General features: G+C 39.5%; 1 protein-coding gene and 1 long non-coding RNA gene across 2 annotated transcripts; one reads left to right on the top strand and one right to left on the bottom strand.

Moving 5' to 3' along the window:
- Positions 1 to 1,292: 1,292 nt before the first annotated feature.
- LOC103445513 (probably inactive leucine-rich repeat receptor-like protein kinase At5g48380) lies at positions 1,293 to 2,371 on the top strand. Its single transcript, XM_029109854.2, has one exon. It carries the CDS (start codon positions 1,368 to 1,370, stop codon positions 2,217 to 2,219), a length of 852 nt encoding a protein of 283 aa, XP_028965687.2. The 5' UTR covers positions 1,293 to 1,367; the 3' UTR covers positions 2,220 to 2,371.
- A 2,812-nt stretch (positions 2,372 to 5,183) lies between these two features.
- Positions 5,184 to 6,764, bottom strand: LOC108174385 (uncharacterized). Its single transcript, XR_011572100.1, has 2 exons — positions 6,054 to 6,764; positions 5,184 to 5,767 (listed from the first exon to the last, which is right to left on the bottom strand). It is a non-coding gene; the product is annotated as an uncharacterized lncRNA (long non-coding RNA).
- Between the last annotated feature and the right edge of the window lie 6,604 nt (positions 6,765 to 13,368).

The following is a 13,368-nucleotide window of genomic DNA, read 5'->3' as shown; positions in this document are numbered from 1 at the left end:
TAATAAGTTTGCCACTTAGTTTTACAGTTTAGTGATATTCCTCTTCACTTGTAAGTGAGAAGTCTTAGGTTCGATTATTGCCAAAAGAAAATTTGAATCACGTTATATTGTTAGTTCATTGTGAGGCTTAGCATACCCCCTCCCCTTAGTGTAGATAATATCGTTTGTTAAAAAAAAAAAGTTATTATGCATGGGCAAGAAGTAGCTTTTGGCCCGTTTTCCACAAGAAGTAGCTTTTGCTCCACCAATTTTCAGTACTAATAATAATTTTGCCACCTAATTTTACGGTATTCCTCTTCACTTATAACTGAGAGATCTTAAGTTCGATTATTGCCAAAAACGAATTTGAACCACATTATTGCTAGTTTATTGTGAGGCTTAGCCTACCCCTCATCTTTAATGTAGATAATATCATTTGTTAAAAAAATAAATATTATGCACGGGCAAGAAGTAGCTTTTGCCCCATTTTCCACAAGAAGTAGCTTTTGCTCCACTAATTTTCAGTACTAATAATAATTTTGCCACTTAATTTTATGGTTTAGTGGTATTCCTCTTCACTTGTAAGTGAGAGATCTTAGGTTCAATTCTTGTTAAAGGTGAATTTGAACCACATTATTGCTAGTTCATTATGAGGCTTAACCGACCTCCTCCCTTTTAATGTAGATAATATCGTTTGTTAAAAAAAAAAAATTATGCATGGGAAAGGGAAGTGTGATTCACGTCTGAGAAGTCAAAGTTTATAATGAAACAGAGTCATCTCAGGAAGCCAACCAACAATTTCCGCAAAGACACTAGCAGGGTCTGGAGTGCCTCAGTCAAGCAGTCAATTGTCCAAGTCGTCCCTCGGCATTTTACCAAAAGGAATGACCTCAAAATGAAGAAATTATTGAGTGCTGAAATATTAAACAATTTTGTCGTCTTCTTATTTTCTAACACGTAATTTTATTTATTATATTGATTTTTCTTTGGGTTAAGATCCTGAATGACATATCTTGCTAAAGGCGATTATGAGAGAATCGCGCATAGTTTTGTTTGATCTAGATGTGTTTTTGTTTATTTTCATAAAAAATACAGACAATAATATCGTGTACTGTTGTGATAGTTACGTTGAAAATTTTCCTTTTCACATAGGGATCAAGGAAAAAAAAGATGGACGTATAAACCACTCTGGCATTTAAGTTATGTCTTGACCATGGACATTAATTTTCTCGTTGAACTCTCTTTCCGAGTAAAATTTCTGGTTTCTTTCACATTCCCCAGTGTTATTAAAAGCTAGAAAATTTGTGGGTTTGATTGAGCACTATCTCTAGCTATGGTCATTTCGCTTCAATTTTATTAAAACAGTAGAAATTTTTAAGAGCGTTTTGATGGCTTTCTTAATACGTGATACCTTGTTGAGCAAACAACATCTTGGCAACATTTTTATTTGTTGCGTCTTATTGCTAAGTTGTAGTTTCAGCTCTGCTGTTGAGAGTGATATCAACTGCCTCATAAGCATAAAAGCATCACTTCAGGACCCTTTAGGTTACTTAAACTCTTCATGGGATTTCAACAATAACACAGAAGGTTTCATCTGTACGTTTCTGGGAATCGAGTGTTGGCACCTTCAGGAGAGCAAAGTTTTAAATATCAAGCTTTCGGGTTTGGGACTCCAGGGCCCGTTTCCTCATGGTGTAGCGAATTGCACAAGCTTATCCGGATTAGATCTTTCAAGCAACAAGCTCAGTGGACCTCTTCCTGAAGATATCGGTAGAATTATTTCGTTCATTACAACTCTTGATCTCTCTTCTAACAGCTTCTCAGGGCAAATCCCAACAAATATTACCAATTGTAGCTATCTGAATGTGCTTAAGCTTGACAGCAACCAGTTCACCGGTAACATCCCTCTAGGGATTGGCCAGCTCGGTAGGATGAAAACATTTAGCGTGGCAAACAATCAGCTCTCTGGCCAAGTCCCATACTTCGGTAACAATAGTGCAATTACAACAGAAAGTTACGCAAACAATGCTAAACTTTGTGGGAAGCCTCTAAAGCCTTGTCGATCGTCTCAAGTGAAGTCCACTAGTACTCTAGTTAAGGTTTTGAAGTCAAACAGTGTTGTTATAGCAGCAGCAGCTGGTTTTGGATTTGCTTTTCCTTTTTCTTTCTGTTTTTTCCTTCCAAGAGCTCCTAGTGTGCGTCGCTTGTGGGTCTTCTATCGAGGATATAAACTGAGGTAGCCAGTAACCTTTGTCCTTTTATGTTATGTTCAGTGAAATATATGTAGAGTTCTAGTTTCGGAGCATTTTCAGTGTACCATGAAAATCCTCATGTGATGTTATTATTATTCCACTCAAATTATAATATACATATGTAGATCTCTCATTGAACAGCTTCTCGGGGAAAATTCCCCCGAGTCTTCGAATTGTAGCAATCTGAATGTGCTTAAGCTTGAAAACAATGAGTTCTCGGGTGAAATTCCTGCACAACTTGCCCCGCTCAAAAGGCTTAATACATTTAGTGTGGCCAACAATTGTCTATCTGGTCCAGTCCCAAATTCCGGTGGTTATGTGCAGTGATGGAGCCAGAAATTTACAACAATGGGATCATAAAATAGAAGCTTCCAAAAATTCATCAAACTTTTACTTATAATTGTAACTTATAATTTTTTTTCTACAAAATATTCATGAAGGGTGCTTGAATTGGATTCACTAATACAACCAAGTGCGATGAAGGGTGCTTGAATGAACTTAAACCTCAGGGAAGCTTTGAATTAGGAGATATAAAGTCTGGATGGAAAATGCGTTTCCGTATTTGATAAGTCTTCAATTTGTTTGATAAGTCTCCTTATTTCATGATTTGTTAACACATAAAATATAATAACGAGGAGAATGTCGAAAATTGGTCAATAATATGTCGGATTCTTTTTGTTGACAATAATGATTAGTCTTTTTTTGTTTTTTTTTTTCTAGTCGACCATTAGTTATTTTGTAAAAAAAAAGGAACACATATTCAATAGCCGAAGTAATGGAATGAATATAATGATGAGGAGAATGTCGAAAATCAATCAATAATATGTTGGATTTTTTTTGTTGACAATAATGATTAGTCTTTTTTTTTTCTTTTTCTAGTCGACAATTAGTTATTTTATAAAAAAAAAGGAACACATATTGAATAGCCGAAGTAATGGAATGAATATTTTTCTCTTTCTCGTCCTCTTTTGTACCATTGTATGTATGGTTATAGTTAGACTTTGTGGCTTTAGGAACTTGCTCATCGGCTCTGTATTATGTTGTGGTTTGTTCTTAGGTATTTGTCAATTTCACCATGTGCGTAAGGAAATTGGCCACCTCTGCTGTCTGCATCATTAATCGATCTCCTCGTATATGAAGATATAGAAGCAAAAGCGGAGAACTTGGACCACTTTTCGGGTTTAAGAAATAGAGAACTTAAGAGTAAAGATAGGGCATGACGTGGCAAAAGTACTCACGATGTAGGACAAGAATTAAGTTATTTCACAAGTAATAAAATTAAAAGGAAGCGGGGACAATCAAGAAAAGTAATTGGGAATTGATAATTCACGTGTTGATAGGTTATTTTATGGTCATATCCTAAAAGTAGATGTTTTGAGTTTTTCAAATTGTTCGGATTGACGAAATTTTAGTTTGGTATGTCTGTTTTGAGTTTGTAATATATAGATTTAAGGAGAATGACGTGATTTACAAGACTCATTATGTTGCAACGAGCCCAAGCGGAATTCAAGCGAATTATCTCGTTTACCATCTTTTATTCGGATTTTAATAGTTTAGGATGTTTTCATATTTTTATATTTGTTTATTTTCTTTCTTTCTTTATTTTGTTTTTTTGAAGGATTATTTTCTTTCTTATTTGGTTTTCCTTTGTTTCTCTGTTCTTTCATTTCGAGCTCCTACCGGTGTGCTTTATTTCATTGTGTCACGAAGATTGAAGTCAAAACAAATCTGACCGGTAATTTGTATCAAATCGTGTATGCAAATAATCTTGTACTTGAAAAAGAGAAATTTTACAAAACATTGATTGTTTTTTTTGTTGGAAAAAACACGCGTTGTCGGACTACTAGCTCATTGAATTGCACAAAAAAGGAACACAAATAAATAAAAGAACAATATTTGGATTTTGGGTCAAGCTGTCAATTGTCCAAGTCGTCCCTCATATTTTTACAAGAAGGAATGACCTCAAAATGAAGAAATTATTGACTGCGACACATTCAATCTCGTCGTCTACTTATTTTATAACACCTTACTTTAGTCATTACGAGAAAATATGTCCGCGCGTTGTTGTGGGACTTGAATGTATTAGTTGCAATAGGTATGAATAGTTTCCACACAAAGCAACTAAAAAAACGTAGAACCTAAGAATCAATGAACAATTGGAACATCTTACTCATATGTGAGAGTCAATCCCTATTTCAAATCCCTATTGAACAAAAGTCCTATTTCTTCTTCAAATTGAATCGACATCATTGATCAAGCAATTAAACATTCCTACTGGCAAATAATTGACCCAAGAGTTGAGTAGATATATAGGGATTGGAAAAATACAAAGTGAGCACCAATGATACCGCACCAGTACAAAGAGCATATCACTCACCAGCTAATCTAGCTTGAAACGATAGGGAAAGAACCTTGACTGAGATCTTCAATCACTGCGACAGCCCAAATGAATAGAGAAAAACACAATTAATAAACACGCGGACAAAGAACCTGAGAAGCAGAAACAAACTTCTATGCACACAAAAATTGTGCAAGTAAACAAACATCCAGTTGTACTGAGACTTGAATGATCCATGTTTTATAATATAACTTAAACCCAACCATGATTTTACAAAAAATTTAGGTAGAATTATTAACATAACTCAGAAAAAAAGACTCAACTTTGCAATTAAATTTCTTACATAACATAAACTTGACAAATTTAACTAATTAGATTCATCCACAAAATAGATTTTAACATAACCTCAAAGAGTTTCTTCTAACCAAGTAAACCATTACTCAACAAAAAACATGTAGACAAAGCTCTTATCAAAATCACAATATTGTAATGAACGGGAAATTCAAAATAATCTCAGCTACGCACTTTTCCAAAACGAAGGAAAAATCTACTTTGTAACTTAACTTAATATACGAAACCACCAATTTAGTCACCTAAAATTCATAACCAACACATAAAACAACTCCAAATCTTCAGGTTTACACATATGAGCCAAAGGTCAAGTTTTTACAAAACACTCATCCCACAATATGAAAAAGCAGATTGAAAATTTTAATTTTTGTATAGAAATAAGCCAAAGGTTCAATTTTTACAGACACGGTCATTTTATACACAATAAGCATACATAAAAACTAGACCGATTTTTTTAGAACACTGAATATTTGTCGCGTAAGGTGGCTTTGTGCGATGAAAAACTAAATTTTGTTGAAGCGCAAAGTTGAACTTAGATATGGAACTTCGGATTCCATAACCTCTTCAAGGGTCGCATTTGCATATAACTTATGGACGATCACATGTATACTCAAAGGTAACACCTTCAGGGTGTAGTTCGACTGGTAGACTAAAGTACCGTCAGAATAACACTTGAACTTCAGGCCAAGGCAAAAATGAGTTTTCCTAAGATCCTTCATCTCGAATTCCGTCTTCAGGTACAAGGCAGTTTTCTATATATAAAAACAAATGCCCACTCACTGATACGTCGATGGATCGTAGCCTCATAGCCTTGTTTGTCCTCGTACCTCATCGGGGTAAGTCTCACCTATATGTGAAATAACTTTTCTAATTAATTAATTAGGACATACACTAAAAGGCTAGGAAAATCCCCCATAGTTTGCTCAAACGGAGGGTTTAAGTACACGAAAACATTCTATTCGATGTCACGGACCCGTGCATGTCAAGCACGTGTCGTCCGGAGGCCGGACGCGCCTTCATGTGCTGCCAAGTCGCGGCCACACACGCAGGCCATGCACCTGACAAACAGACAGAACCCTAGGGAATATTCCGTCAGAGTTGACGGAATATTTCGTTAAATTTAATGGCATTACCTAACAGTGTCAAAATATTCTGTTAACTTTAACGGAATATTCTCCTTCTTCTCCGGTTGTCCTTCGATGTCCGCCATCGCCAGCACCACCATCTGGTTAGTTGGTTTCTAGAAAAAAATTTAAAACTTCATAACTTCTTCGTTTCTCAACCATTTTCAACGTACTTTATATGGAAATGAAGCTCATGAAGAGGAGAACAAGTTTGTACCTTTTGAAAGTCCAAAGAGTGGACGGAAAAGGATTGAAAAAGCCTCGAAACTCTAGGGCCTATTTTCGTCATCTCAAACCCGCATGTTCTCATGTTGGCTCCACTTCAAACCTAGGATAATGGCCACGAGGAGTTGCCTAGATGTCTCTAAACCTTCCAAAACCTTGCAACTCGAACATAAAAGTCATGGAGGAACGTACACTCGAGTCGGAGCTCAGAGTTGCTCTGAGTTGGACACTCAAAACTCGATTACTTTAAGATCGGTTATTACGGATGGACTCATGAGGATGAGAGGAGCACGATGGTTGTGATTTTAGGTTCGATCTGTGAAGTTTGATGATGAGTCTTGGTTGTTGCAAAGAGGAGAGAGAGAGAGAGAGAGAGAGAGAGAGAGAGAGAGAGAGAGAGAGAGAGAGAGAGTCTTCTGATTGGTAAAAAACAAAGAGAGATGAGCTGTTTGATTGGGTGAGAAATGTGGGAAAGTGATTGATTGGTTAGTGAGGGAGAATAGGGCACGGGACAGATTTAAAGAGAGAATGGGATAAGATTAGTATAAATTTGAAATCACACGAAATCTAACACACCTTATCAAAAACAGTAGTTTCCAATATTGAATAATTAGTACGCACGTGTACAAATCTACCCATTGTTAATGCACTTTAACTAAACGTAACTTTTTCGTTACAACTCTGATTCAGGTCTAACTCGTGCTCATGCATTCGTAACAAAAAAGTACTAATTAATTACGATATCGAGAAAAATAATTTAAAAGCTAAAAAACTACATTCCCATCAGGTTCCACTTTTACCAAAAAAGGGCATAAACGTCATTTTACACACTCAGGGAGAAAATTACATGGAAAATTAGGGGCAGGTCATCACATCAAAGACACTAAATTTGAAACTACAAGTTCAATTTAGTTCATGAATGTTTAGTTCATGAACGGTTAGTTCATAAAAGAGAGTTTCTTGCAAGAACACAGAATGCAATATGCTGATTTAAGTGTAGTGGATTTGAGTTGCTTCAGGAACTCAATTGTGAGCGCTTTGGAACTACTAAAGGATGTCAACGGTTCAAAGAAGAGAATTAAATTATTGAATCGTTAATGTCCAAAAGTGATCTTTAGGTCGATAATTTTGGATTTCTTGTCAGATTAATTAATTCAATAGATCGGGACCATACAAGGTCGATCATAGAAGCAAAATAATGACATACTAGTCTTATTAGCTTCAAATGGCCATGGGCCAAGTGACAAGTGAATTATAGCTTTATTAGCAGTAACAAAAAACGTCCCAAAAAATATTTGGGTATGGTTAAGAAGCAAGGGCTGCCAAAATATGGCATCGGGTCAAAAAAAAAAAAAAAATAACCACAAAGCAGCACGTTTGGGCTGGCTGGTGAGGTACGGCTCTGCAGCAAGCTGCAGGCCTTAGGTTACATGAAATGGCTGCACAGCAGCCCAATTTAGTTGTAGGTCAGCAGGCCAGGGAAAGGAGGTAGAGCCCAGCAGCGCTAGGCTTGTTGGCAGAGCTGCGAAGGAAGCCCATTAGCTTCTGAGGGCAGACCAAGTCGCGAGAATCCCATCAAGGGTTGTTGGCTTCAGGAACGAACTGAGGGCTGAAGCCTATGCACTAGGGATCTAAGGGGCAGGCCTGGTTCTAATTCGAGCAATGAACCCAGAGGGCAGCCCAATTACTGACCCAAGCTTCAGGCTTGGATTGAGCTTGGCGCGAGCGCATGGCTCCAACACAGCTCAAGTGACCGGCTCAGCTTGGTAGCGCAAATCAACCAAGTTTTCTCCTTTTTCAGATTTTTAATTTTTTTTTTCGATGTCTAGGGTTTGAAAAACCCTAATTGCTTCTAATTTTTTTTTCGATTCTTTGACTCACAAATTTCACATAGCATAATTGCGTATTGCATTAACAAATATATATATATATATATATATATATATATATATATTGACAAATATATGAAACATATACAATATATATCGGAAGGTAAATATAAATGTAGGGGGTTCATGTATCATGGGGAATGTTTTCATGCTTCATGGTCGTTTCAAATATCTTCCTTTATTTTAAGCGTACCTGATTGGCAGAAAACAACAAAAGCTTTTGAATTTGTAGAAGATCCTTCTCGGAATGTCGAAATTGCATCTCCAATGCGTTGTATCACGTTCAACACAAAAAAAAATTAAATTGAATCAATAGCATGTACATCAATTTAATAAAATAATAATTTAATCATAAAAAGAATGATTAAAACGTAATACTCCCCTGATTGAAGATCAAAACTATCTTTAGCGCAGCGTCAATAGCGTGCTGATAACGTGTTGTATGCATAATTATTTGTAAAACCCTTAAAATTCACGGTAAACTAGGTTTTGGTGCCACCGTTGTGCAACAAAAATTTTAAAATGGAAGAAAACTGAAAAACTTGAAAAAATTCCCTTGTTGCCCAAAGCTTGAGCAACAGCGAGTCAGTGGTTTGTATTCCCTGGAACTAAGGTTTAGGGTGAGATGCATGCCAATTACAGCAACCAAGCTTGTGACGACATTTATGTAAGTATTCCATTCTACGTTTCAAATTTAAATTTCATTACAATAAATAAATAAGGTTTAAACTATGATCAGTAGTCTTAAATGGTTTCTCTAGTTTTATTTTTTTAGACTTCTACGATGCAGAAGAAGGACGAGTACCTTGCCAACCTTTCCTAGCAATAACCGTACGTGCCAATAGAGGAGATGACACCTGATCTAAAGGTGTCTCTACAATTGTTGATGGACGAGCTTAGGCAACTGAAGGGCAAGAAACCCCACGGCCTATGAGTGGGTCAGTTCAATACCTGGAGGTGTCTTCTTCCTTAGCGAGCTCACATCCTTCGATCGAGACGTCTTCCAAACTTTAGTAGGTGGAGATGGAGCTAGCACGCCAAAGAGAATAAGTTGAGCGCCAAAGAGAAGAAGAGCACCTGAGAGAAGAAGTTGCTCGCGAGCGAGAAGCTACTACGTGCGATCAAGAAGCAGTACGCCTGTACATTGCTTTGATAGCCCAAGCAATGTCAGCTTATAACATTCGCATTCCCGAGCCCTCGAGCGACCTTTAGGTGCCATTCCCCCATCCACCTCAACACCCACACGAGTAATTTAGGTTAATTAGTTTAGTTTGTTTTACAAAAGTATATGAACAATTTTATTTTGACCGCAATTAAATAAATTTTAGCTTTTTAAATTAATATAATTAAAATTAAATAAATTATTTACTATAAATATTGCTTTAAAACCGAATTTAAAGAAAAAAATTAAAATGGTTTGCTTGACAAATATATTCGTCGAGCAAACTTTTGTTTTATTTTTTTTAGTTTTGGTTTTAAACAGTTGCCCGACGAAAATGTCGTCGGGTCAAGTTTTTAATAGTATTTAATTTGGTACGGGGCGACTAATATAAGAGTACGTATGTGAGCGGGATTAAACTCATTTCACACGTGATGTTAGAGCATAATAAAATTGCAATAAAAGTAGAGAACATATATACCGTAAGGAGAAACCTCTTACAAGTCAACTTTTGCTAGAAATCATCGCGTCACAAGAACTCTACCACCAAAACCTAGAGGGACAGAAAACAAAGATGAGTGGGCTGAAAAGCAAAGTTTTGTAAAACCCAATGTTTTCATAAAGTTGTAACTACACAAAAAGATATTATGCTGAGGGTAAAGCTTGGCTTATTTATCTCCACATAGTGCAGTTCTATCGAGAAACTTAATTAGGAGCTACGGTCGTTTGTGATTACTTATTAATCTAGGCAGTTAGGCAAGCCTTAGTTCTGTTTCATTGTTTTCGTTGCGTGATTCAAATATAAAAAGTGATAGACGTCCTATACCAACATATATTATGACTTTTTCTTGGCATAATATAAAATAAAATGGACTAGGCAAATTTGAAGCATTATCTAAGAACAGCTGGGTTTTCAAGTCGGCAGAAAAGCTCAAGTCCAAGTTGTGGAGCCAAATATATTCACTAGGCGACACGTGGACTTTTGGACAAAAGAGGACAAAAATACCCTCGAGGCATACCAGGATTCCTACGCGCGAGCAGTGGGCAATCATCTTTCAATCAAGTCAAAAGTACCCAAAAAAGGTAACAATTAAAAACCTCTTTCATCAAAATCCTTTCTATAAGGTATTTCCCAAGACCTAGTATTTTCTATTTCATTATTTAGCTAATCAATTAGCTAAATAATATATGTCTACCATATCTCCTAAAATCATCCTTAATAGTCAATTAAATCACCCAATTAATAGCCAAAACCGGCCCCCCACTTTTCACATCCTCATCTTTCCCATTTTCCTTATTAAAATAGTCATTCATTTTTATAACCATCCATTTATTCTTTTCATATTTAATTAGAATAAATTGGCTAATTAAACATGAATTTGACCCCCACAAAAACCTTATGGCCGGTTCCCATTATTCAAAATGGGGCAAGGCCTACCCCTATAAATAGGCACCTATTCTCACCAAAAATTCATTCCAAACCTCTTGCAAAAAATCCTAAATATTCTAAACACTATTTCTCTCTAAAATTCTAACTTTGGCATCGGAGGTTCTTCGGCCAAAGCCCCCCCCATTCATCGTGGGCGCGTGAGGCTTTTGGCCTTAACCTAAGGTGCTAGTTGTTTTGTAGGTGCAAAATCGTCCGAGATCGAGGAGGAGAAAATTTGCATCCACAAATTGGTGCTTTCATTGAGATTTGAAATCCATACTCGTAGAAGACTCTTGCACAAAAAGGTTTTTTCTTTATTTTCTAGTCCATTTGAATATTTTTCATTAGTTCTTATTATTAGAATTTTTTACTTGCAAAGGTTCTTTGATAAAACGTATAAGCAAAATATAATGGCTAGAAATTTAGAAAATTCCATAAGTGAAAATTCTAATATACAAGAAATGGGATTGCGGAGATCCGTGAGGCAAAATGCGACAATAAGGGGAGCGGCATCACCACCACGAGTTTCCACCATGGGAACCACCGCGGTGGCTACCTCGGTAGCCACCCACGGCGAGGTCCATGGTGCCTTCACCGCGGCCACCATGGGAACCACCGCGGTGGCTACTTCGGTAGCCATTCGTGGCGAGGTCCATGGAGCTTTCACCACGGCCCGAGCCGTGCCATCCAAGGCTCACGGTACCAAGACCACGACCCAAGCCGTGCCATCCAAGTTTACGTGGACCCAAGCCCAAGCCTTGCATTCACATGCACCGCGCATTGAGCAGCCTGCTTCCGTCGAGCAGCCCACTCCCGTGGCCCAGCCTGCTCTCGTGACCCAGCCTGCTCCCGAAGAGCAGCCCACTCCCGTGGTCCAGCCTGCTCCCGACAAGCAGCCCACTCCCGTGGTCCAGCCTGCTTCAGTCGAGCAACCCACTCCCATGGCCCAGCCTGCTCCCGCCAAGCAACCTGTTCTCGCGGCCCAACCTGCTCTTGCCAAGCAGCCTGCTCTCGTGACCCAGCTTGCTCCCGACGAGCAGCCCACTCCCGTGGTCCAGCCTGCTTCCGTCGAGCAGCCCACTCCCGTGGCCCAGCCTGCTCTTGCTAAGCAGCCTGCTCTCATGACCCAACCTGCTCCCGACGAGCAGCCCACTCCAGTGGTCCAGCCTGCTTCCGTCAAGCAGCCCACTCCCGTGGCCCAACCTGCTTCCGTCGAGCAGCCTATTCCCGTGGCCCAGCCTGCTCCTGCCAAGCAGCCTGCTTTCATGACCCAGCCTGCTCCCGACGAGCAGCCCACTCCCGTGGTCCAGCCTGCTTCCATCGAGCAGCCCACTCTCACTGCCTATCCTGCTCCAGTGGCTTTCCAAGCAGCCCAAGTCAGCCCAAGACTATCTCAACCATCTGGACCTACCATCGAACCGGGGGCATTCTCACCATATTTTTTCGCGGGTTTGACATTTCCCAACTCAAATCTCGCGCCCGAAGTCTACTACCCTTTCACTGCCCAATGAGGCACATTCCTTCCAAGCTCTTCCAACGTGCCTCGGACGAGGTATCCCGAAGTAGAACAAGGGCAGACAGACATTTTCAGCAGCGTCTCGGTAAGCAGCCACTCGACCAGCCACGAGCCGAACGTTTGGGCAGTGTATATTCCCGTCTTAGCGCGCGGAGGAGCATGCACTCTCAACTAGGCCCACAAATGAGCATACATTCACGGTTGAGGTCATACTCCGATAGTCAACATGAGCAACCTTCCGGGCAAAGTATCCATTCGCGGCTAAGCCCACAAGGAGCATCCTCCACCTCACATCAGAGTAGGCAGCACGACGGACGGAGAGAAGCAGTCACTCAATCCAGCTCAAGTTCAACCAGCAGCCTGCGAAGAACTCGTTCGCCTGCTAGGAACGCACCACATGCACTGCATCCGCGGCATAGACGAGCCAAACTCATGGAAGAACAGCCTAGACCAGCAAGTCATGGCTGGGGGCAGCCGAGAGATCCGCTACCCCAACAAAGGCAAATTCAGGAAGAAGTAGAAAGACTCTTGACCAAGCGATTGCATGATTTCTAACGCAACGAGGTCACCGACGAGGCACTACGATGGAACATGACCAACATAAGCAGGTCACCCTTCACGGACGAGATCGAGCAGGCAGAGCCTCAACGCGAGTTCAGCATGCCACATTTCACATTTTTCAAAGGGGATGAAGACCCGGAGAGACACTTAAAGCGCTACCGAAGCGCAATGATCCTTTATCGAAACAATGATGATCTCATGTGCAAGATATTCGCCACCACTCTACAAGGCGAGGCGTAAGATTGGTTCTACACCCTGCCGCCACAATCCATCCGGAATTTCTACTAACTTTCTTTGGTTTTCACCAAAGAATATTCATCCTATCGCTTGATCAAAAAGAAGTCTGACCATTTGTTCGACGTCAAGAAGAACCCAAAGGAGTCGCTTCGCGACTATGTGAGGAGGTTCAAAGTAGAGAAGGAAAAAATAGTCGGATGCAACGACTCGATAGCTAGAGCAGCCTTCCAAAAAGGACTTCCAGCAGACCACCCGCTATTCAGAAAATTGATCATGAAAGAAGATCTAACTCTGGCAGACTCTTTTGC

The sequence above is a fragment of the Malus domestica genome, chromosome 10, assembly GCF_042453785.1.
Source record: "Malus domestica chromosome 10, GDT2T_hap1".
In the NCBI taxonomy this organism is placed as follows: domain Eukaryota; kingdom Viridiplantae; phylum Streptophyta; class Magnoliopsida; order Rosales; family Rosaceae; genus Malus; species Malus domestica.
The sequence above is the reverse complement of the archived record's forward strand: the minus strand, read 5'-3'. Positions and strand labels throughout refer to the sequence as shown.

Bases quoted from the DNA above. Each gene is read 5' to 3' on its own strand.
- LOC103445513 (XM_029109854.2), top strand. From the start codon at position 1,368: ATGGCTTTCTTAATACGTGATACCTTGTTGAGCAAACAACATCTTGGC.